General features: G+C 32.6%; 2 protein-coding genes across 2 annotated transcripts; both read right to left on the bottom strand.

Annotated features, from left to right (window-relative positions):
- Positions 1 to 806: 806 nt before the first annotated feature.
- On the bottom strand, positions 807 to 13,199 carry LOC143551804 (indole-3-acetic acid-amido synthetase GH3.10-like). The gene is made up of 4 exons (XM_077042153.1): positions 12,719 to 13,199; positions 12,127 to 12,228; positions 10,715 to 11,544; positions 807 to 1,468 (listed from the first exon to the last, which is right to left on the bottom strand). The coding sequence occupies exons 1-4, from the start codon at positions 13,018 to 13,020 to the stop codon at positions 936 to 938; spliced, it is 1,767 nt and encodes a 588-aa protein (XP_076898268.1). The 5' UTR covers positions 13,021 to 13,199; the 3' UTR covers positions 807 to 935.
- Positions 13,200 to 19,465: 6,266 nt separating this feature from the next.
- Positions 19,466 to 20,074, bottom strand: LOC143551803 (uncharacterized). The gene has a single exon (XM_077042152.1). The coding sequence runs from the start codon at positions 20,072 to 20,074 to the stop codon at positions 19,466 to 19,468; it is 609 nt and encodes a 202-aa protein (XP_076898267.1).
- Between the last annotated feature and the right edge of the window lie 1,567 nt (positions 20,075 to 21,641).

Below are 21,641 nucleotides of genomic sequence, written 5' to 3'. Positions count from 1 at the left end.
AATGAATATAAAAATAGTAGAAGATAATATAGTAATTTTAGAGGGAATTAAAAATTTTATTTAGTAGTCATTAATGGAAGTAAGATTTAGGAGGAGAAAATATAACGTTAAATATAATAGTCATTAATGTAATTAATATAAATAGATAGTTTTAACAAGAATATTACCATAATTAATGTTTCTTACATGTGCCCTAAGGGTACATGTTAGAAAATCCCTATTTACAAAGATACGTAACACCAAAACTAGGTCACCTTCGTGATTTTCTAAAATTAAATAAAATAAAATATTATTACGATGTTAGTTGCAATAAGAAGCGTGTGTAATACCTGTCTAGTCCCTACAAACGAATAAAACCTTTACCGACAATCGAAAAAATTAGTAATTTATTTGTAAATGTGTGATTTGTAAGTAATTCGTCAGTATAACTTTTTAAGACAACTTTTACCTACAGAGTTTAGTAACTCATCAGCAATTTAGTGTGATTCGTCGATAACACGGGTAATACTGATTCTTCTTACTACTAGTCTATATGACTATAACTTAATGCTTTAATTACTCGCTATTTTAAATAAATAAATTATGTACATCAATTCTCTTATTCACATTTGTGTTCATATAATTACTAAAGTGATTCCACAAGAAAATAACATTGATAACAAACTACTACAATTTAATTTTATGTAAACTTTATAATTAATTACCTTTTAAATTTTCATCTTTGGCAATTAAATTTGAATTAGGAATATGATTTTCCAAAATTGAACAATGATACATTTTGTGACATCATTGAACTTCTTTTCAAATTTAGCTAAAGGGCACTAATAAACAAGACAACTGAAGTTAAAACAACTTTAGTCTTAGTACAACTTTTTGTGTTGAATTATTGCACCCAAATTAGTTGGATATTATTTCCCAAATGACTTTCTATATCACTAGTAAGATGTACTACGGAACCTTTTGACAGTACATAAATTTAAGATCTTTAACAAAACCTTATTACTGGTGCACCTTGGAGTCTTGAATTGGCTCATTGTTGCACCATTGCCAATAAAATGTTCCATGATTTTCCTGAACGTACCACGTTCAACGATACAAAGCTCCAATGGCCCAATCGAGTTGGTTTTCCTCGAGACAACATATCCATGATCCACAAATGCTGCATCCATTTCCTTGCAACATCGTGCTAAAACGTGCTCATTGACGTCACCCTTAATCTCCCAATAAACCACGTAGTGGCCGGGCTGGTTTTTGGTGTCGGCGTGGCTTGTGAAATCAACTAGCTCGGCTCCGGAGTTGATAAGTGGTTGAGAACCCTTTTGGACTGCTAGTTGAAGGTCATTTTCTGTGTTTTTGTCTATATTTATTGTTAAGATTAGCTTTCTCCTACATAGGAACTTGAGTTTTGGGCTTCTTTGGTAAAAACCAGCTACCTCCACTACATCTCCTAATCTGTACCTGTAAAGACCTACAATTACAACAAGATTGTGTATAATTAGTTAGACCATATGGTGCGCGCTTTAAAAGGGGTTGTATGAGAGTGGAACATCGTGTCGGGGCATTCTAGAGGGGGGGGGGGGGGGATAAGGAGTTAAGGAGTTGGGGGCTTCATTCAAATAATATTGAAAAATTTGATTATATTTTTCAATATTACTCGAGCCGACTCGATTCTAGCCGATCAGAGGGGCCCAACTGGCAAAAAAAAAAATTTATATACCGATTACTTGACACGACTGGCTGAATCGGATCGGAAAAATATATGTAGCGATGGTCAATTGAATATCAATTAAAAAGGTTTCTGATGTGGGGAGATCAAACGTTTACCAAATAATGACGACATGAGTTATGGAATTACAAGAGTTTGAAATTAATATTTTATGTCTTTTGGTTTAATCATTAGAAGCCCAATGGTTTTCTATTTATTTTAAATACTTGAGATTTTGTAATGCAAAATAATAAGGTTTGGAATATATAAAAAAATCATTTCTTCTCTATCACAGTGTGTGTTAGTGTGTGAAGGACCTAATTATCGGTATTCTTAGTGAATCAACGATAGTTGGAAGAATTGATCCTGGTATTCGTGTGAATCAACATGTTCAATTATTTATCTTATTTATGATCTATGTATTTAGAAGTTCGGGAAAATCAACGTGTTTGACTTCCAATTTTATCACCACGCTGCATCAGTTGGTATCAAAGCCGAATTCGTGGCTCAATATGGCTTGTGAGGGGGATAATATCTATGATTCTTGGCCCGTGTTTGATGAATACGAGAAAAAGGAATGGTATGTTTGGGCAACCAGTGATTTTCTTGAAAGTTTAAAAAGAAAACATGAGTGGTCTATAATTTATTAAGGTGACGTGAATATTACTCAAGAAGAAAAAACCACTGGAATAGATTTTTGTCAAATGCTAATATTAATATAGTTAGCAATGTCATCTATGAAGATTTATATGCAAGTTTCACAGACAACACTCTAAGGTTAGAAGTCAATCAGTTATATCTTAAAAATGCACAAGATATAATGGGGCCAATTATTAAATATGCAAGCAAAGAAATATTATCAAGATCACATGAACTTGTAGAAAAAAAGAAAGTGTATCGATGCTCCCTTTGACCCATGTGGTACAAGCCTAGAGTTGGACAAGATGATTAGTAAAGTTGAACTATTTGAGCAGGTCATCATAACTATAAATTGGAATCGGATGATGGTCCCTTTGACCCAGGTGGCTACGGTTCAAAGACAAAAACTCGAGGGCGAGTTTTTTCAAATGTGGAGAGAATGATGTGGGGAGATCAAACGTTTACCAAATAATGACAACATGAGTTATGGAATTACAAGAGTTTGAAATTAATATTTTATGTCTTTTGGTTTAATCATTAGAAGCCCAATGGTTTTCTATTTATTTTAAATACTTGAGATTTTGTAATGCAAAATAATAAATTTTGGAATATATAAAAAAATCATTTCCTCTCTATCACAGTGTGTGTTAGTGTGTGAAGGACCTAATTATCGGTATTCTTCGTGAATCAACGATAGTTGGAAGAATTGATCCTGGTATTCGTGTGAATCAACAGGTTCAATTATTTATCTTATTTACGATCTACGTCTTTTTTGAGAGTTTTAGGAAGTTCTTCACGGGTAATCTTAGAATCAACGTGATTCGATCTTCGTTTTTGTTTACTCCGTTGCATCAGTTTCCGACTACTGTGAGAAATTTTCTGGATCTACCACTGACGGACACCAGTCTAATATTTATATATAAGGGGCGATAAGAAGACTTTAAACTACAACAAGGCTTTATGAACGAGGTCTTTAAAACCCTGTTTCCTACTAGGAGTTAGCGTAAACCCTCCACAACACATATTTTTATAATCAGTTACCGTCAATTGTTAATGTGGAAGTAGCACTCCCAGCGTTGAAGCCATGTGCATGTTATGACGGGCGAGAACGTGCAGGATATGTGTGGGCCCATTGAATTAAAGTTATTTATTTTTTTTCTCTTTAGTAGTAATGAGTGCAACTTTTAAAAATAATTTATATTTATACTATCTAATAAAAAGCAAGTTTTATCACTTTTCATTCTTATATTAAATCTTATATTTTTTAACAAATTTATAATAGTAAAATAATAGTTACCATTCTTAGAATTTGTTAATTTAATATTTACTTCCTATATTTTTTCAAACATTTGATATTTATAATTATTTTTTACTTTAAAATTGTTTTAATGACTATTGTACAACGACTGTATTAATAATGTTTAACGAGTTTATTGTTTGCTTGTATACTGATTATTTATTAAATATTGTATTTTCAAGAACTATTCGTGTAATACACGGGCCTCAAAACTAGTATAAATATATATACCGTTGTATAGTCACTACCTTTTTAATAATGTTCTTTCTTTTATAGATTTAGTAATTATTGTTTGTTTTTAATCTCAAAAATATGTACTAGTTTTTAAATTATGTAATTTATTTTTTAAAATTTTATGTAATATTTACTAAACTGAAAACAAAAGCGAAGATTATGTTTTCTATTTATTAATTCAGATATATACCTTTTATTTTAATTTTTAGCTTTTTTAATTACTTAACGTGCGAATAATGGGTATGGCAACATTAAGCGTAAAATGTGCATGTGAGAAGATTAACTGAAAAACTGATACGACACACTGATAAAATATGCATGTAGAAATTTGAATGCTAATGTTACTGACTTACAAATAGTCTTAATAAACTTCACAAGTGCATCACAAGCAGTAGTTTTTGGGGCTTTTTTCAAGGAGAGAGAGTATGTTGGACTTTTGTGCAAGAATGTGTTCTAAAAACGGGCTATATGTAGAGATGGCCAAAAAAGCCGGTTGGGGAACCGGTTTACCGGTTTAAACCGGAAACCGGTTTTTACGAAAACCGGTTTTTTAAAAACCGGTTTGACCGGTTTATAAACCGCCGGTTCGTCTTTCGGTTACAAGTTTTAGATCCAAAACCGGTTAACGAACCGGTTAATGGAAAAACCGGTTTTTTTTATTAACCGGTTATGGAAAAACCGGTTAATGGAAAAATCGGTTTTTTTTATTAACCGGTTATGGAAAAACCGGTTAACCGGTTTATAAAAAAACCGGTTTATAACGGCTATATGACCGTTTTTTTTGTTTTTGGACCGTTTTTTTTTTTTACCATTTTACCCCCACAAACATCTATATATAGTTTAGGTTGGGTATTGGTTAGATCACACTCGATTATACAACTCCAAACGCTCTAAACGTTTATTTCATACGCGATTATTTTGTTATCTCACGCTCAATTATACCACATTACCACTCCATACGCTCTTATTTCATAGTCGTTTATTTCATACTCGAGTATACCACTCTTATTTCGTAGTCGATTATCATGGCCTCCCAAAGTGCTGCTTCATCCGTCAACATGGGTGCCTCGAACACGGGAGAAACGGTCGTTCGGGTCATCCCCACGCAACGAAACCATGATGTTTGGCAACATTTCGACCTATGCGAAATGTCTAACGGTAGCCAAAAAGCTCGATGCAAACATTGTTTGAAGTTTTATGGCAAAGATGCAAACTCCACTTTAAAAGCGTATGTACAAAGGCCCTTTTGCAAGGCCTTGAAGGACGAATCGGGAAGTAGTTCGCAGCCGGAGATGACGAATCAAGGAGCGGTGTTTACGTACGACATTGAAGCGGTACGTCAACAGTTTTCAAACTTTGTGATTCAACAAACACTTCCTTTCAACCACTTCGACAACCCTCAATTCACGGAGATGATGCAAAACTATGTTCAACCACGCTACCAACATGTAAGTCGTTCGACCCTTAGAAGAGATTGTCTTAAAGCATGGAAAAACGCTAAATCCGAACTAATTTCATACTTTTCAAACTTACAAACTGGTGTAAACTTAACAACGGATGTGTGGTCGGTACCTCATGGTTCGCCCGACTCATACATTTGTGTGACGGCTCATTGGGTTGACCCCGAGTCGTGGCAAATGATGAAACGAACCGTTGCGTTTCAATTGTTTGATTACCCGCACACGGGTAGAAATATTTTTCAAATCTTGGATAAAGTCATTCGACAATACAAGATTGAACATAAAATCTTTTCAATTTCGTTTGATAACGCGTCCAACAATACGGCCGCGGTTGGCCATTTAAAATTAAAGTATAAACCTATTTGTGATGGAGCGTTTTTTCATAGCCGATGCATTGCACATATTATCAACTTGGCCGTGCAAGATGGGTTAAACGTGATCGAAACGCAAAGAAACAATTTTAAAAGAATGTTACGAGATGTTTTTAGCAACAATAAAACATTTTCAAGATACAAAAAATTTTGTGTAGAAGCTAATTGTCAATGGTTGGGGCCAAATTGGGATTGTCCAACAAGATGGAACTCGACTTGTAATATGTTTGAGAAAGCCATCCAACAAAAAGAATCATTAATTGCGTTTCATCAAATTTTGTCAAGTAGGGGTAAATGTGCACCGTACGATCTTAGAAACTGGTTATTGATTGAGATCGTTACGGAGGTCCTTCAAATTTTTAAATCTTGCACAACTAGTTTATCCGGGGTTTACTATCCAACAAGCCCCATTGCTTTACCAAAAATTGCTGTCATGTGCACAAAGTTGAGTGAACTTCATTGTAGGGGTGCACCTTATTTTGATATGGGTGTAAAAATGAAAGAAAAATTTAGAAAATATTTTCAAGAACTACCCGCTGTTTTGACATGTGCTGCTGCGTTAAACCCTTGCATCAATGTTGGTGGTGTTGAAGCTTTAATAGAAAAAATTTGTGATGAGCTAGGGTTAAACGACGATCAAAACCCCTATTATAGCCAAACTTTAAAGAATGCTTTCAACACCACCTTGTCAAACATGTATAATGTCTACCTTACAAAATACGGGTCGTCTTCCCAAATTCATGACTCGTTAAGAGCTGTTGCCCAATCCCAATCCCAAACCGACCTTGAAATGGGGATGTACTACATGATTTGGGAAGACGCCGGTAAACGTCAAAAGGTAAACACCCCAAGCAGTGAACTTGGAAGGTATGGTGGTACCAACTTTGTGAAACACATGACTCCGGATGAATTTAGAAGTCTTGATTTGCTGGCTTGGTGGAGAGGTAAGGAGGATGAGTTTCCGATCCTCGCCGCCATGGCCAAAGATTTACTAGCGGTCCAAGCTTCCACGGTAGCTTTGGAGTCTGCTTTTTCTGTTTCTGGCAGGGTTATATCGATTAGGAGGACTCGACTCACTGCACCAGCTATAGAGATGTCGATTTGCTACAAGGATTACTTGGACTCTTTAGATAGGGCACAACATCAACGCTCACTCGAGGGGGAAATAGAGTATGAAACGGGCTTGTATGAAGACGAGGTCAATGAAGGACACACTCAACCAATGACCGATGAAGAAGCCGCGTACGACGATTACCTAAGAAATAGCTCGGGATCGGGTAGCGAAGAAAATTAGTTAAAGAAACAGCAAACATGGAGGCAAATCATGAGTAAGAAACAGCAAGTTGTTCATGTAATCGTGTCTAAGCATTCTTTTTCCTAATATGTGCTCTTATTTACTTGTTGATTTGGATTTTTCTAATTTAGTTAAAGAAACAGCAAACATGGAGGCAAATCATGAACAAACTGCGATTGGGAACAACAGGAGCATCTGCTAGTTCACGATTTAATGTTTGTATTTTTGAGTTAAATCATGAACAACAGTTCTTGGCAGAGATTTCTTCAGTGTTAATGATTTAATGTTTGTATTTTTGAGTTACGAATATGCGATAACGATTTAATGTTTGTATTTTTTATGTAAAAACTATAAATGAAAGTTATGTGTTTTTAATCTTTGGTTTGTTGAAAACACATTCACCAACACACACTCATACTCATCTTCCAAGCAAAGAACCCTAACAACGAAAGCAAAGAATGGCTTCGGTCAGTCCGTTTTGCCTTGTAGTTACCGTTTTGCCTTGTAGTTACCGGTTTGTTTATACTGTGAAAAAATAATGGTCTTCATTAAGTACAAAATATAAAAAACAAATATTCGTATTTGAAACCGCGAAATTTAAAAAAAAAAAAAAAACCGGTTAATAAAAAAACCGGTTTATTAACCGGTTCTAACCGGTTTCTAAACCGGTCCTAACCGGTTAGACCGGTTAGGGTTTTGACAGCAAAAAACCGGTTATTAACCGGTCCGGTTATTAACCGAACCGGTTTTTTTAAAAAAACCGGTTTTTTTAAAAAAACCGGTTTGTGCACCTCTAGCTATATGAAGTATGGGTGCAAACAAGTCAAGATTGTTTAATAAACAATCTTGCTAAAAGCTTACAGTACAAACCTGAGCGAAAAATAAGTTTGTTTAATAAACAAGCTCAGCTTCAATTTCACTTATCGAGCTTGTGTAGGCTCGCGTACCTAAACCATATATCATTATTTTAGTGTGTGTATAAGTTTGGTTCAAATATAAATTAAATTAATGTGCTAACTGTAAAAATCAAGTAGTGTAATTATATATATACAACATAGTGTAATTACACTACGATGTAATTATATAATTACACTACTTAATTCTCACAATTAGCATGTTAATTTAATTTGTACGTTAACATTTTATCCAATATATATATAATATGATCATATATAAAGTTATGATAATAATAACTAACATTATTTATATTATGTAGTACAAAATTTATAATTATAAATTATAATAATTATAAATAAATAACAAAGGCGTCGAGTTTGAATTTGAAAAATTTGCTCATTAGAGCCCAAAACGAAGCGTGCCATGCTAGGACTCGATCTCTCATTAGTTAAACCAACATAACTCGAACTTAGACAAACTTGGACTTAGCTCGGTTCATTTCACCCCTAGAGTGAAGGGAAGAGAGAGAGAGAGAGAGAGAGAAGAAAGAATTTTTAATATTTTTTAAACGGTTGTGTGACGGACATAATAGAGCACTATGTTTTAATAGGGATGGCAAAAAAGCCCGAGCTCGACAGGTATACCCGAAACAAATGGGACGGGTATACCCGAAACCCGATGGGTATGGGCTGGGTAAGAGATTAGGATTAAAAATTTTCGCGGGTACGGGCCGGGTATGGGATTAGATGATACCCCTGATTACCCAAAAACACATACTCGTTTACTCGAATCATATACCCGAAAAATTATTTGTCATTCGTAGGTTGTGAAGCATATATGTAAAAAAATATATAATGACTATAATGATATTATTTATTTATAGTCACGTTTATATATACGGAGTGTATTATATTTAAATTTGTAATAATTATTGTATGAATAAAATGTATAATATAATTTTAATACTAAAAATATTGTACTTGAAAGTCTCAACGGGTATACATGATACCTACGAGTATGCCCGATACCGGACGGGTAATGAGCCGGGTATGACACACAATTTTACAATCGGTATGGGCATGCGATTACCGATACTCGACCAACCTGGCCCGTTGTCATCCCTATGTTTGAACAAGTTCTATATAAATGGCGTTTTTTAGCATATTTGAGATAATCCGAGTATGCATGTGACTTCAATAGTTAAGTTAATTATCATATGTAACAATAAAGGGGATGCGTAAATAAAGGACGTTGATATTAAAGATGTCCAGCTGAATGAGTACGACAGTAGTGTATTCAAATTCATAGGAAATTGCTCGATCAGGGACCGTTTGCTTTGTTTATTTATGAATTTTGGCAGGACACGAAACGCAGGACCAGTGTAGCCATAGAAATGTGACATATCCGGTCCTATGCTAATTATCCTATGTAGTACAATTAAGATATATTTGTTTATGTTTCTATTATAAATTTTTTTTACTTTTGTGATTATTTTCAATAATGAAAACAAACTTCTTTTCTTCGAAATATCTATGTTCTCTTATTTCTTTTCCTCTTTCCTCAAAATCCTTTATTTTTTCTCCTAGTTTTGTCATTGCATCAAGACACATAATATTAATCACCACAACTCATAAATAATACTTTAACAGATATTCGGTATGATCTTAAGAGGTTATATGTATTAAACAGGTAGAAACGAATCGATCTGTTAATTTTCGTGTCTAAACAGGTAAATTACCCCATTACCTGTTAAATACCCGTTAATACCCGATTAGAATTTTTATTACTATATATATATGTGTGTATATATATATATAATATTGTGTTATATTATATGCCTAAACACCAACCCTAAATAATGCATCGATCTAGACTCCAGACGCATCAACCATCCAGACTCCACAAACAATAGCGGTGCACAACCAGATCTCCAGTGGTCTCCCTCTGCCCTCCGATTATCCGGTCTCCCTCTCCACGACCACATCTCCATTTCTCTAGTCACCATTTTCACAACTCTAATTCTCTAGTTGCAGTGGCGCCGACCACCAACTTTTGTTTCACTAAACAGGTTGTTGAACATGTGTTTTAAAAGAAATCTTATTGTGTCTTATCGTTTATACACTGTATTAACAGATTCGTGTTTGTGTTTGGAAAACAGGCACGTAATAAATTTTGTTGTTGTGTACATGTATACATATTTCGTGTTAGTATCTTATCATGTACGCGTGTATAAGCGATATGTCAGCCCTACTAGAATGCTCTTTTTAACTAGTCAACGTCAACTAAAATATCTATTTGACCAACCAATTTTTGAAATGTCTATCCTAAAACTCATTGACCCAATCACTTTTAGTCATTACCACGAGATTTTGACCCATCGGATTTTGCCACACATTATAAAATCGTCGGGTCGATGGGTTTTTTTAAAAACCATCAAGAGCCGACGTGATATTTTAGGTGTCAGAAGATATTATTTTTAGACCCACGAGATTATTTTGGCTTTCGACGAGATTTATTTTTGATGTCAGTCATCAGGCGAGATTTACTTTGGTGTTCGACGAGATTTATTTTGGAATCCGACGAGCATTTTTTGGCTTACGAAGAGATTTTTTTGACAAGTAGCATACTCTGGTTGGTTAATAAGATCGCCGAGTAATGATTAAAAAGTGATTGGTTTGACGAGTTTTAGGGTGAATATTTTGAAAATTGGTTATCCAGTTGTACATTTTTTTCGACATTGATTGGTCAAATGGATATTTTCATCTCCATTTTCCCATAATTTGAAGTTTTTAACAGGATTAATGTTGAAGCATTCACCTGTGAAAGTAGTAAGCACAATCTCATACTGTTGACCAATCTTCACATCAGATAACGGCACCGGATCATCTTCTATGTAGTCGTCATAAGCTGCACCGCCAGCCCCTACAACTGCATCGCGGTGTAATGGAATGAACTCGAAGTAAGAAAACGTTGGAACGACCGTGAACGTCACATTCTCGGATGCAGAAGAAGGGTCCATATTCACTCCGATCCAGCTCTCCGTGGACCCGTACTCCGCACTCACTAGCGGCAAATGGTCCCCTGAGTAATGTCTTAGTTTCTCCAAGTAGGGTTGCATTGAACCCGTCATTATCGAGTACACATATTTCGCATTTGGCCACAACTTTGGGATCAAACCACACCAACCTGATCTCTCCAACTCCGCACATTGCGAACTCACCCATGTTGCTAAACACGGGTTCGGTTTAATCATCCTGAGAACCGATGTTCTGATACCGGGTATCGTGATTCTTGGACTTAAAGTTCCATTATAAAGATCATTGCATATTTCTCTCCAGTAGTCTTCGAATAAGGCGAGTGCTTGCACGATGCAATACGCGAAAGTTGAAGTGATGAATTCAACTTGTGGAGAGTAAAAGAGTCCAAGAAGGAAGTGACAATATGTTGATTGCTTGTAGTCCCCACTGAAGATTACTTCGTGTGGACTACAAGTGAACAACTTGGTTTGTTGTTGTTTTAGTTTGAACTCAGGGCTTGCGAAGTAATGCGTTGTCGCTGTTCCGGCTGAGAATCCACCCTTTGTTTTGAACTGTTTGCTGCCGTAGATAAACTCGAGAATCTTGCCTCCTTCTCTCGTAGGATAAACCCTTCGCATAAATACATACAACATATTATCAGACTAAGGTTTATTAGCATGCCGAGTAAGTTTTTAAGGTTCTTAGTGATCTCTATATATATAGACATCACCAGAACCTTAGAAACCTAGCTGAGTCTACAAACTCATATACCGATAAGAATTCATACCGAATTTCCCCCGCATATATTATTATTATTATTATTATTACTATTACTATTACTATTACTATTAGTATTATTAGTTTTGATATAACTGTTGAACTTTGATTCCCTTTGTTTTGCTTCATGCATATTAGTATTATTATTATTATTATTATTATTAGCTCTTTACATAGCTATTGAATTTTGATTTCCTTTCTTTTGCTCCATACATATCTACTTAGAGCCGAGAGTCTCTCTGGAAACCACCTCTTTATCCCTTTGGATAGAGGTACGGTGTGCCTACATCCCACCCTTCCCAGACCCTACTTATAGCTTTGCTGTCGGTGGGACTTCACTGGTTATGATTGATTGATTGATTGAATAAAGTCTAGTATGTATGTCACACTTGAAATAAGTTTGTAAAATTTAGTTTATAGATTTGAAAACTAGACCTTGATCTATAAGCTGCAGCCAACTTGAAGGTTTGTAGAGTAGTCTTGGAGCTATGTGAAGTATACGGAACATACTTTTGTCTTCCTTCAGTTGTTCCAGAGCTATGTTAACACATCCCAAAATAAGTGAAACATTAGCACATGTTTAATAATTCATTAAGAAGTACTATCTCCAATCACCCACCCACCCTGACTAAGATGCAGGAGGCATGAGGTGATATGATGCTATGGTACTCACAGAGAAAAAATATATATTTTATTTCTACAAAACTCGGTTTTTAATATAATCTATATTGAAATGTCAAAAAATAAAAGTTTAAACAAAGTGTGCATTAGTTTAAAGAAAAAGTTATATTAAATGTTAAATGAATTATTTAAAAAGAAAAGAAACATATTTTAATATTCAAAATTAATTAGACTCTATGGTTCTTCTAAAAGGGTATTAAAAAAAAGAAGATTTTGGACTACTAACCAGCTCAAAAAGCCGTTAACAAAAACCATATAAACACTTTTTAATATCCTAAACAACATTAATAATAATAATAAAAAAAAACACTCCAATTAAATGGATGTGTAGGGTATTATTAAGTACCTTAAGGAAAGAGTAGTGATGGGTTGTTTAGTGAGCAAAGGGGTAGTTTCCCCGTCCGCAATCCGCTGAATATATGGGTCTAAATCTGCATGGGAAGCTAGTGGCACCACAGATCGGTACAGAGACTGCAATGCTTCTGCATCCATGTTATGAACATCAACATCTCCCAACCATTGCTTCAGATACTCCACCCCGTGATTCATTTCAAGAATCCTCTTCAGTGTTTCATTCTGCACACTCCCAGCATTCATTGCAAGTTCTTCAAACCAAGTCATCATATAATCACTTGAACATGCATCCATTGATAATTATTGGATTGGAAGTTGGAACCTCTCTCTCTCTCCAGGTTAATGAGAGAGAGACGAGTAAGTATGTGAATTGTGATCAAGAGAGGCTGCATTTATAAAAAATATATGTGGGTGGGGACTACTGGAGAAAACTTTATACCATACAAGTCCTTTTCGTCTTCACTCCTTATATCGAGCCGCGCAGAATGATCAATGCTATTGCTAGCTAAATGTTTCCTTATCATCCACTAAAAAACCACTAATACATAAATTCTATAAAAACGTTTAAAGCATGGCTAATTAATTAATAACTACTTTAATGATTACCTTCCAAAATCGTCATCATCCGGTTTTAGGTATCTCTACCATATATCGGGCGAGTTTTGAAAACCGGAGGTTTTGGCCAGGCTGTTCATTGCAAAGAACATGAAAAATTGGAAATGTGGTGGGCCACGGGCCGGGGCACATATATTGATTATTATTATTATTATATAAAAATAATAATGATATGATAATGTTTTTAGATGTTTTTAATGGTGTTGGGTTGAGTGTTTAGAAGAGTGATAAAGTGCTTTTTCATTTGGTAGCCTACTAAACAAGTTTTTTTTTTTGATGTTTTGAAGTCTTCTTATTGTGCATGCTGATCTTAGTGTTTATAGTTGTGTTGTCAATTAGGAAAGTGCTTTTTGATGTGATTGAGGTAGGAGCATACACTATCTCATCACCCTTGCTAGACCTTACTCATTTTTTTAAAAGTATGATGTATGCATGTAGTTCAAGTTTTTCGCCGATTTTACCAAGGAATATTTTGTGTAAGTGCTTGGTCCAAAAAAATTCTGTCTAATGGCGAGATTGTTGGAGAGGTGACAAAACCTTATACCTTTCATTACAAAACCAATAAACCAGAAAAAGATGGATTATTTTGTTAAAGAATTGTGGATCACTCGAATAAATGCAGCAATTTGCGAAAGGGGGTATGCTATAGTTATAGTAGATTAATAAATGATCTGTACAAGAGACAGTTGCTTCTTAATTGTAAAATACTTGCACAAATAGCTATATCAAATAGGAATTGTCTTTATATGATTTCCAATGAGATCATAAAAGAAGTAAGTTGGAAGGAATCAACCGCTATGCGAATGATGCACAATAACTGCCTCAAGTACTATTTTTACCCAAGGCTTTGCTACTTTGGGTCTTTTAAATGAAATACACAAACCCACAATATTAGTACCTGCTCTACAATCGGAATGGTTAATAATGCACGTAAATATGATGATATTGAGCTATGCGGCTTTTCTTTGTGAATCATTATTATCAGTAGCACTTCTAGTCATTACATTAAGAAATCTTTTTTATAGTTCTAAAAGTAATAATTTATTAAAATTAAATGCATCATTTTTATTTGGTGAAATCCAATACAAGAATGAAAGAAAGAAAGATTTTATGGATGAACACTCTGAATTTATGTTTTTCTTCTTTAAAATATTTTCTTAATTTTTACAATATATAGTTATTGCATTAATTGAAAGTTTTCTTTTCTTCTATTTAGGATATCGGGAGTAGCTTTATAGGTTATATATATATACATATTATAGTTATGTTCAAACGAGAACTTTAAAAAAGTGAGAAACTAGTGAACTCTCTTTCCAACCCTTGATCAATTCCCCACATCCTTGTGATGCATCATCAATCACACACATCATGCTATTTGTGTAAGAGAAAAAAAAAATAAAATGTAAAAAAACCAAAAAGCAAATAACTAACATCCCCTTTAAAAAAAACCCAAACTTAGTTTAGCTTTAGCGGATTTAGGTTGTTTTTAGCTTGCCGCAATAAATCTCATTAACATTTTACGTGTAACACAAAAGTTCATTAAGATTTTACATGAAAACTACACTTTAATTTACATTTTACACGTAAAACAACTCTCATTAACTTTTTACATGTAAAACAACAATTTTTAAAGATTTTGCGTGTAAAAATTAACATTTTACATGTAAAATAACACTTTTCATTAATATTTACACGTAAAACAACAAATTTTATTAACATCTTACAAGTTAAACAACAATTCTTTAAAGTTTTACATGTAAAAATTAATATCTTACATAAATAATAACACTTTTTATTAACATTTTACACGTAAAACAATAAATCTCATTAACATTTTACAAGTAAAACAATAGTTTTTTAAGATTTTACATGTAAAAATTTAATATTTTACATGTAAAATAACATTTTACACGTAAAACAACAAATCTCATTAAAATATTACATGTAAAAAACAGTTCTTAATGGTTTTACATGTAAAATAACATATTTCATTATAAATTTAATATATATTCAACAATTATATATATATACTAAAACCCAATCTACGGTTATCTCAAGAAATTTTGTGTTATTGAACATTTTCAAGTTATGTTTGACGCGTGTACAAGATAATGGGAGTTTCAATGTGGCGGTTATAATATCTTATGCATTTTTTTCCTTCTATCTTTCCATAGTCACGTGTACAAGAAAGACCCCTACCCCGCCTAAAAAAACTCAACCTTCAACTCCGTAAACCTAACCCTCCTAAAAACATATCCCTAAAATATAAACTATACCCGAAGGCTAAACCCAGATTTTTTTTGAACAGGGATGCTAGATATTTTGTTTTGGTTTTTTTACTTTATTATTGTTTTCTTTTTTTTATATTTTTTTAATTAATTTTTTCAATTTTTTTGAAGAATTGTTTTTTGGACGGGGAATGATAGATAAACATTTTGGTTTTTTTACTTTATTTATTTTTTGGTTTTTTTATAATTTTTTAGTTATTTTTTTGATTTTTTAGGGTTTTTTCTTCTTTTACAAAAATGATATGATATAGGTGATTGAGGGTGCACCATAAGGACAAACACACACACACATACACACACATATATATATATATATATATATATAGGGTTTGGATCAAATACAAATAAAATTAACGTGCTAAACGTGAGAATCATGTAGAGTAATTATATATACAAGTAGAGTAATTATGTAATGTAATTACATAATTATTCAATGATGTAATTACATAATTACTCTACTTGTATATATATTACTCTATCTAATTCTCACCCTTAGCACATTAATTTCATTTGTACGTTAACTTTCCCATATATATATATATATATATATATATATATATATATATATATGAGAGGGATATTGTGAAAACTTAATGAGTTTTAAAAACTTAAAGAACTAAATTTATCACCATACATTTAAGTAAATTGTATATTTTGTGGTTGAGATTAAACATTAATTAATAATTGAGATATAAGAAAGAAAGAAGTAAATTTTGTGATGAAAAAGTATTTGGATAAAATATCCATTTTACCTTTTTAAAATTTTAACAAAAAAACATATTATTTGTCACAAATCATGTTATTTTAGAAAAACTAAATTGTTACTTTTAAACAATAAATGGTAAAAAATTTTTTGTTATAAAAATATTAAAACTTGTTATATTGTATTACAAATATTTAGAGAATAAACAGATTTTTTTTAAATATAATTTTTTTGTTCTTTACATACATGTAGCTTATTTCATACACAAAAAAATAACTTACCTAAATCACACAAATACACAAATGACATAAATGACCCAAATTACACATACACCAATTGTACAAATTAACCAAATTACATTAGTTACTCACCACCGAAATACATAAATTACCAATTACATCATACAATGTACATATATTACACAACAAAAACTACACATATTACCTTAAATACTCCTATTACCCAAATTACGAAAACAATACAAGTTGCTCAAATTACTCAACATAAAAATGCACAAAATTACATAAATAATACAAGTTACATACACTACACAATTACTTAGATTACAAAAATTAAATATCTTACAAAAATTATGCAAGTAACATTCAATATACATATTACATAAATTACCAATTACATATACAATATTACATAAAATACACACAATACTCAAACTACACATGTAGGGAATTACTTACACAAACACATAACTTACATAAATTACACAAGTTACATAAATTACCCAAATTTACACTAATTACAATTTTACCTCAACTACACAAATTACCTAAATTGCATCTACATCAATTACAAAAATTACTCGGCCACAAAATACAAATATTACGTAAATTATCAATTACACATATTACATACTGTACATAAATTCATAAGATACAAATATTACATAAAATACTCAAATTACCTAAATTGAAGGTCAAATGTAATATCCCATCACAATATTAAATGAATTTAAAACGAAATAACCATTGTATAAACTCTATATAAAATATGTAATTAAATTTAATTGAGTAAGTATAAATAATCAAATTTTATGTATTATTACTTTTTTGAGTTTAAAATTTGAATAAAAAAAGGTAAACACAAAATCATAAAATTAAATCTGAAAATATAAAAATAAAGTTCTGCTCAAACCCGAATATCCATGTCCACACACATAAAGCATTTGATTTATGTTAAATTGTAAAAAAAGTATTTATATAGATAAATACTAAGTTAAAGAAGATAAAATTCAATCAAAAAATGAAGACTACTTAAAACTAGTGTGTTTTAAGTCAAAGGCACACAAAAGTTTGCAAATAGTTGAAAGTCACTTATTTGTAAAATAAGTAAAAAAGAACAAGTCAATCTAAAAAAAACAACCATATCTTATTGTAAAATATAAAACCAATATCTTCTTGTAAAAAAAGTTAAATAAGTTTTACTTATGTACAACAAGTAATTGTTTTTTTAAACTTGATGACTTTTATTTAACTCACACTTCCTCCGTTCCATTTTAAATGTCTATTTTTTTATTTTTGGTTGTCCCAATTTAAATGTCATTTCTATACATATAAATTCAATTTCCAATTTTCACTTGTGCCCTTACAATTGTGTCAAAAAGTAGTGGATTTTTTAGCCAAGGAAGAAAAATGGTTTTTAGCCATAATAATTTAAAGAACATTATTGTCATTTTAAAGTTCATAAAATAAAATAATCAAACATTTCTTAATTTATGTGTTTTGGGTCACATGATATTTAAAATGGGACGGAGAGAATATTATCTATTTAATAATTGAAATTAATAACTTTGGTAAATGTTAATGAGGAAAGAGAAATAAAACGATAATGGCCTAATGATTGAAGAAAGATAGATAAATGAAGACTAAAATACCCTTTTTATATTTTAAAGAAATGGTGATTGTTTTAATTTGGTCTATACATTAAGTTCTTAAGTTTTTACAACTCAAAGGGGTTCTTAAATGAAATCAACTATATATATATATATATATATATATATATATAGGTATTATAGGATTGAGATAATGTAAAAACTATTTTAAAATTGAGAATTTTAAGAACCATTTTGGACCACAAAAAAACTCTTTTTGAGAAAAATAAAAAAAATTATAAAACAAAAAAAAAACATGAAAAATAAAAAAAATAAAAAAACCAAAAAAATTTAATTTTCATCCTGGTTTCATAAAAAAATAAAAAAAATATGAAAACATATATCGATTTAGCAAAATTATACATATATGTATAATACTTATTTATTTTTAATTTTATACATGTTATTCTTTTTACATATATACACACTTAAGATAAATGATAATGTACATATGTGTACATTATGTAAATCGAGATTAAATAAAAATATACATATGTGTATAATTAGGCTTTTTATGAAATCGGGATAAAAAAAATAATTTTTTTAGTTTTTTTTACTTTTTAAAAATTTTTGTTTTATTATTTTTTAAAAATATTTTTAAGGGGTATTTTTGTGTCTCAAAATGGTTCTCAAAGTTCCAAATTTCAAAACGTTCTCTTAGGATCCTCACTATATATATATATATGGTTTGGATCAAATACAAATTAATTTAACGTGCTAACTGTAAGAATTAAGTAGTGCAATTATATATATAATATAGAGTAATGATAGTATAATGTAATTACAGCGTAATTTAATTGCACTATGGTGTAATTACATAATTACACTATTTGTATATATAATTACACTACTTGATTTGTATATATAATTTTCCTTTTTAATTGTCAGCGTCCTCATCATCATCGAACTCGTCTTCATCGTTTCCCTCGTCCTCGACTTCATTTTCACCCGGAAGGCGCCGAAACATCAAGCATGTTGGACCAAATCCGCCGTAAGAGAGTTATGTATTTCTTTTGAACACAGAAAATAAATTTTCTTGTCTATGCTCCAAAGTTTCTGGCGTTGGTGGTGGATCATCGTCCGGTATATAAGTTGGACATATTGCTCGACCTCTGTCTTAAATGATCATGTTATGCAATATGATACACGTATACATAACACTTTTCATTCTTTCCAACGACCACAAATGACATGAATTTTTAACAAAATGCCAACGTTGTTAAAGAACCCCAAAACACCTCTCGATTACCTTTCGCGAAGATTCTTGCAATTTTTTAAAATAGTCTCTTTTTCATTGATTGGGTCTCTAAACGTTTTCATAATAATCGCATACTCTGGATATATCCCATCACCCAAATAGTAACCTCCTTGGTAGTGGTTATCGCGAAGATTCTTGCAATTTTTTAAAATAGTCTCTTTTTCATTGATTGGGTCTCTAAACGTTTTCATGATAATCGCATACTCTGGATATATCCCATCACCCAAATAGTAACCTCCTTGGTAGTGGTTATCGTTTCTCCAAAACGAGGCTATGGGAATTGTATTGGAGATGTAACCCTCCATCACAGGCGCCTGTTCTAAGACGTTTATGTCATTATTGGATCCGACGACACCAAAGAACGCCGACCAAATCCAAAGGTCGTATGAAGAAATAGCCTGAAGACTGACTGTTGGTCGTTTTTGGTTACCTGGTGTGTATTGGCCTCGCCATGCGGTTGGACAGTTAGCCCATTCCCAGTGCATACAATCTATACTCCCGATCATGCCGGGTAAACCATGCACCCTTGCATGCACCTCGTAAATCCGTTCTAGATCGTTAAAATTTGGCGTTCTTAGATAATTTGGAGCATACATCTTTATTGTTCTATATAAATTAGTTAATTAAAATAAACTTAAAAAAAACTACAAAAGATATATATGTTTTTTTTAAATTGAGATATACCGTAGCAGAAATAGTCCATGGTGTCTTAGGTTGTTTTGTCTGCCATCTTTAAGTACTCCTCGTTGATGTCGGTAGTACTTCCAGAGGCGAGAACGCGTATAGCCGAGGTAAACTTTTGGATTGCGGTGAATCTTAGCGTCCCTCAACCGTCCGGTTTTTACTTAAAGTAATCAAACTCGCGCTCCATTTCTTTGATAATGCACAAAATAAACATTTAGACATCCAAAATCGGCGCCTAAATGTCTTCAGGTTCTTGAATCTTGGCGACTCATTGAAGTAATCTTCAATCAATCGAGCATTCGCGGACAAACGACCTCGTTCAATATATGCTTTTTTCGTAACCGGGCATGGAGGAGAACGAAGAGAACTCATATAATTTGTCGCAAGCAAAACTGCATTTGTAATCGCCTCTTCTTCCACGTTGTCATCGACGTCTTGGCCGGGGAAAAAAAATGGTTGTATAAAGAAGTGGGAGAATCCATGTGGTTTGATTTTGTAGAGAGTTGGTTATGTGTAGAGTTTGAGAATTATGAGTTTTGATTGGAGAGTGGATGAATTATATAGGAAAAAAATTGTTTTTTTTAAAAAGAGCCGTTGGTTTCAATGGTCAAAAGGGAATGTTTCAATATTCGCGCCATTGCAACGTTACCTACAAAACGGTTGGAAAAAACCCAAAACCCCGGAGTTTTGGAACCAAAACTCCTCCATAACGTTGCAAGTACAGATGGTCTTAGATTGGTTAGGGTGGTCGGGGTATGAATATAACATCCTACTCTTGATAATAATAAATAAAAGAATTTCGTTTACATAATAGTGTGTTATTATTTAGTTAAGTTAAATTAAAAATAATAGAGTGTGGGATTGAGCAATAAAATATGGAATAAGGGATGGTGATGAGCCTTAGGCCCATGGGCTTAGGGGTATGTAAACACCCTTAAACCTCCCTAAACCCTCATTTCCAACATCCAACCTCCATAACACACTCAAAAACCCACACTAACACTCCTCTCTCATTTTGGCTCAGATCCAAATCCGAACCAAGAAGAGTTTGTGTTAGATCTTCGTCAAACAACAGGAAACACGTCTAGATTCACGTGTTGAATTAGAACCGAAGCAAAAAGTGACCCAAAAAGGTACGTTTAAGGTTAAAGGTTAAACTTTGAGGTCGGTTTGCCATAGGATTTGATACTAAGGCAGATCGGGCCTTATTATGTAAGAAAAATGTAAACTTTAATGTAAACAAGATGTTTGGAATGAAACGAGACAAACGAGTGACGTTTGGACCGTGTTAGGGTGAGAAAATGAAGTTGTTATGGCCCGGAATTCGTTTTATTAGTAAAACGGGCACAACTGGATGTAAGTATGTGATTTGAAAGGAAAGATACGAAAAACCATGTTTGAATCGAGTTCTGTAGAAACTCAATTCCTTTGGAAAAAGAATCGAATTGAAAGGAATCGAATAGAATTGAAACTCGAGTC

This window comes from Bidens hawaiensis, unplaced genomic scaffold (genome assembly GCF_021521415.1).
Source record: "Bidens hawaiensis isolate Kalapana, Puna unplaced genomic scaffold, B.hawaiensis_p1.1 tig00016635_1, whole genome shotgun sequence".
Lineage (NCBI taxonomy): Eukaryota > Viridiplantae > Streptophyta > Magnoliopsida > Asterales > Asteraceae > Bidens > Bidens hawaiensis.
This window is presented reverse-complemented; position numbering and strand designations above follow the sequence as displayed.